Source organism: Cornus florida, unplaced genomic scaffold, assembly GCF_030987335.1.
Source record: "Cornus florida cultivar Cherokee Brave unplaced genomic scaffold, ASM3098733v1 CherokeeBrave_3.0.0_Hap2_Chr03, whole genome shotgun sequence".
Taxonomy (NCBI): Eukaryota; Viridiplantae; Streptophyta; class Magnoliopsida; order Cornales; family Cornaceae; genus Cornus; species Cornus florida.
Window position 1 is genome coordinate 8,349,420 of NW_026775573.1, and position 3,093 is coordinate 8,352,512.

The 3,093-nt window shown below is 35.3% G+C and overlaps 1 protein-coding gene across 1 annotated transcript; it reads left to right on the forward strand.

Moving 5' to 3' along the window:
- The first annotated feature begins 304 nt into the window (after window positions 1-304).
- Window positions 305-3,093, forward strand: LOC132299328 (transcription factor MYB83-like). The gene is made up of 2 exons (XM_059795858.1): window positions 305-704; window positions 1,858-3,093. The coding sequence occupies exons 1-2, from the start codon at window positions 409-411 to the stop codon at window positions 2,561-2,563; spliced, it is 1,002 nt and encodes a 333-aa protein (XP_059651841.1). The 5' UTR covers window positions 305-408; the 3' UTR covers window positions 2,564-3,093.

The following is a 3,093-nucleotide window of genomic DNA, read 5'->3' on the forward strand; positions in this document are numbered from 1 at the left end:
AACTCTCTCTCTCTCACACACACACACACAACACATACACACCTCTCTCTCTCTCTCTCTTGGAGGTCCCCCTCCAATCCGTTTGCCACTCTACCTATCAACCAACATATAACAAAATACCTAGCAAAATACACCCTCTCTCTCTCTCTCTCTTTCCACATATTCATAATCTAAGCAAAACCCCCACAATCATCACTATCATCATCAACATTACGGCTCCATGAAGCCTTCACTTCCTCTCTCTCTCTCTCTCTCACACACACACACACAGATATTAATTATATATATAATTCATCTATATAGCTAGTTCTCTCTCTCTCTCTCTTATATATCCCCATCAAGCCAGTTGGAATATATTAAGAAGAATTTATAAGCTTTCCTCCATTGAATTCATCCTCCTGTGTTGCAATGAGGAAGCCAGGAGATCATCCAATGGGGAAGGAAAAGGCAAACAATTGTAATAAGATGAGTAAGCTTAGGAAGGGTTTATGGTCACCAGAAGAAGATGAGAAGCTGATGAACTACATGCTAAGGAATGGGCATGGCTGTTGGAGTGACATTGCTCGGAATGCCGGTCTCCAGAGGTGTGGCAAGAGCTGCCGCCTTCGCTGGATTAATTACTTGAGACCAGATCTCAAGCGCGGCGCCTTTTCGCCACAAGAAGAAGAGCTCATCATTCATTTGCATTCCATCCTTGGCAACAGGTCGGTCCTACATAAATTACTCTCCCTCTATTTATTTACATACATGTCTCTAGCTCTCTCAAATGGTTTGCACAATAGTGAAGGGACAGTTCCACATAGTGAGTGTGTGTATAAAAAAATTTCATACATACATGCATTCTCTTAGAGATAGAATATGATTAGTTAAATTGGTTTATTTGTAGCTAGAACTACTACTCATTGCATAAATAAGTCATGAGGTCATGTTTCTTTGTTAATTCATCAACATAATTAAGCACATGAGTACTACATAATACATATAGGTTTTCTAGTGTGTTAACTAACATATTGCAATAAAAATTGGAATATATATGTATATAGTACACATATTACATCCCGCGACAAAGATCTTATTTAGATTGTATATACTTTGAATAATTGCAGTTGATGTAGTAAATATGCTTTAAAATTTTGTTAAAAACCGAACAAATTAAGTTGGAAGCCAATCCCAATGGCTTTGTAATTTCATGCTTACGTGATGCTTTCTCCAAATTGACCCCTCCTTTATCTTAATTATTTTAGGATTGGCACCCACCTAACTATATACTCATTTAAGCTATCCATTATTACATAGTGTTACTAGATAGATATTTAACATTATTTTTCCATAAAGTAACAGCTATATGTGACACTTCAACTGCATATATCATTTATGCATGCATATATAACTTTTATTAGAAAAAAACTCCCTATAATATTCCATTGCGGAACTAATCAAACAGAACTAGACTTGATTTAATTTAATAAAACTTTATACGAGATGTGAATTTATACAAGTACTCTAAATTAAATCTCCTAAAATTTGCTACTAAATTCTAGAAAGATGCAATATGTACAATAAACAGAAAAGGAAAAAAATTCTTGGTGAAGATTCCAGAAGATTGTGGTACTAATAAGTTCTATGAAATGTATGGTAATTTAGATATGAATTTTTTTTTTTTTTTTGGTGGTAAAAAGGTGAAATATAAAAGAAAAGAAAAATGTACAAATATACCATTTCGGACATGTATATGAAATGTTGTCCATATATTTGGTAAGATTTTGGTGCATTTCAAAATTTTATTTTTAGTTTTTATTTTTTATTAATTGTAGACTTAGCATCCATGCAATTAACCATGCATTTTGAACAATTTAGGTGGTCTCAAATTGCGGCACGTCTACCAGGAAGGACAGATAATGAAATAAAGAATTTCTGGAATTCTACAATAAAGAAAAGGCTGAGATCGATCAACAGTAATGCTACTACTTCCACACCCTCACAAAACAAGGGTAGTGATCATCTATTAGAGGGTACTAGAGATGTGATGCAAGGTATAATGTCCATGCATGAACATGACATCATGACCATGTGCATGGACTCATCATCCTCGTCGTCTTCCTCGTCCATGCATGGCCTGGTTGGTCCTTTCGACTACTCTTTCAATACTCTACTAGACAATGGGCACGACATAACCGGTGCATCGGCTTTACTCAATGTGTCAACATGCTTAGCACAAGTTGGTGAGGAGGATAGGTTTGGTGGAGATTGTGGGATTCATGTAGAACCAGGTTTGATGGGATTTGAGAGTGACAACATTTCTATTCCTCCATTAGAGATTAGGGGTGTTTTAGAGAATAATCATGATCATGGAATGGGACATTGCACCTTTGATAAGAAAACCAATAGCAACCACCACTTCAATAATAATGGTCATGAAAATCAGAGCATCAAAGTAGAAGAGGACTTGTTTGGTTTTGCAAATCATTGGGATGGAGAAAACTTAAGAATGGGAGAATGGGATTGTGAGGGTTTGTTGGAAAATGCCTTCTCCTTTCCTTATCTTGATTTCCAAGTTGAATAACTGCCTTCCATCCTTTCCTCTCTCTCTCTCTCTAGATCTCTCTCTCTCTCTAATAAGGCTTTTCAAATCCATGTCCTAGGAAATTTTGGAGAAAACAATTCTTTTGAATATTTCCAAACAGCCCTTTATGCATTTGGTTTGCTATATATACTTTTCTTCTTGATATATCCACTTAGGAGACCTTTGTTCTTTCAGCCATGAAATCCACCATCTTTTTTCACAATATGCAATAAATGTGTTACAAATTGGACATATGGGTAGTAGAGATTTTTTAAAATGTATGTATCTCCTAGTGAGGGCAGATTGGTTATTTTGCGGATTTTTTTTGGAGCTGGTGCAATAATCATTTCCTTTATGAAGCCAAATGTGAATAGTGAAATGTAGTTTGGTGATTTGTAGCATTCATGTACAAATGGAATAATGAGATGGTGGAAATTGTTACTAGTGGGAATCATATATATGTGTAAGAACTGGAAAACTATGGTAGATTTGTATTCTATATACATTAATAAAAATTAGAATTTCTTCTT

What these genes read in the sequence shown, in the direction of transcription:
- LOC132299328 (XM_059795858.1), top strand. Translation starts at nt 409, where the DNA reads ATGAGGAAGCCAGGAGATCATCCAATGGGGAAGGAAAAGGCAAACAAT. An exon ending in CATTCCATCCTTGGCAACAG is followed by an intron (nt 705 to 1,857) that starts GTCGGTCCTACA and finishes TGAACAATTTAG; the next exon opens with GTGGTCTCAAATTGCGGCAC.